Source organism: Meleagris gallopavo, unplaced genomic scaffold (genome assembly GCF_000146605.3).
Source record: "Meleagris gallopavo isolate NT-WF06-2002-E0010 breed Aviagen turkey brand Nicholas breeding stock unplaced genomic scaffold, Turkey_5.1 ChrUn_random_7180001889603, whole genome shotgun sequence".
NCBI classification, from domain to species: Eukaryota; Metazoa; Chordata; class Aves; order Galliformes; family Phasianidae; genus Meleagris; species Meleagris gallopavo.
In genome coordinates, this window is record NW_011153332.1 from 1 (window position 1) to 325 (window position 325).

General features: G+C 70.8%; 1 protein-coding gene across 1 annotated transcript; it reads left to right on the plus strand.

Moving 5' to 3' along the window:
* Window positions 1–4: 4 nt before the first annotated feature.
* On the plus strand, window positions 5–319 carry GAS1 (growth arrest specific 1; the record flags this gene model as incomplete). Its single annotated transcript, XM_010727440.1, has 1 exon — window positions 5–319. A coding segment is annotated over one exon (315 nt), but the record flags the coding sequence as incomplete, so codon positions are not given.
* Window positions 320–325: the final 6 nt, after the last annotated feature.

The following is a 325-nucleotide window of genomic DNA, read 5'->3' on the forward strand; positions in this document are numbered from 1 at the left end:
GCGCTGCACGCCCGAGTGTCGCGCCGTCATCGAGGACATGCTGGCCGTGCCCAAGGCCGTGCTGCTCAACGACTGCGTCTGCGACGGGCTGGAGCGGCCCATCTGCGAGTCGGTTAAAGAGAACATGGCCCGCCTCTGCTTCGGCGCCGACGTGGGCAGCAACGGCGCGGGCAGCAGCGGAGGCTCGGACGGCGGCCTGGAGGAATACTACGACGAGGACTACGAGGAGGAGCCGAGCCAGAAGGGGAGGGACGAGGCGGAGGACAATGCGGGCCCGGAGCCCGGGTTCCCCATGCAGGCGGATGGTGCCGGCCGGGCCGCCTGC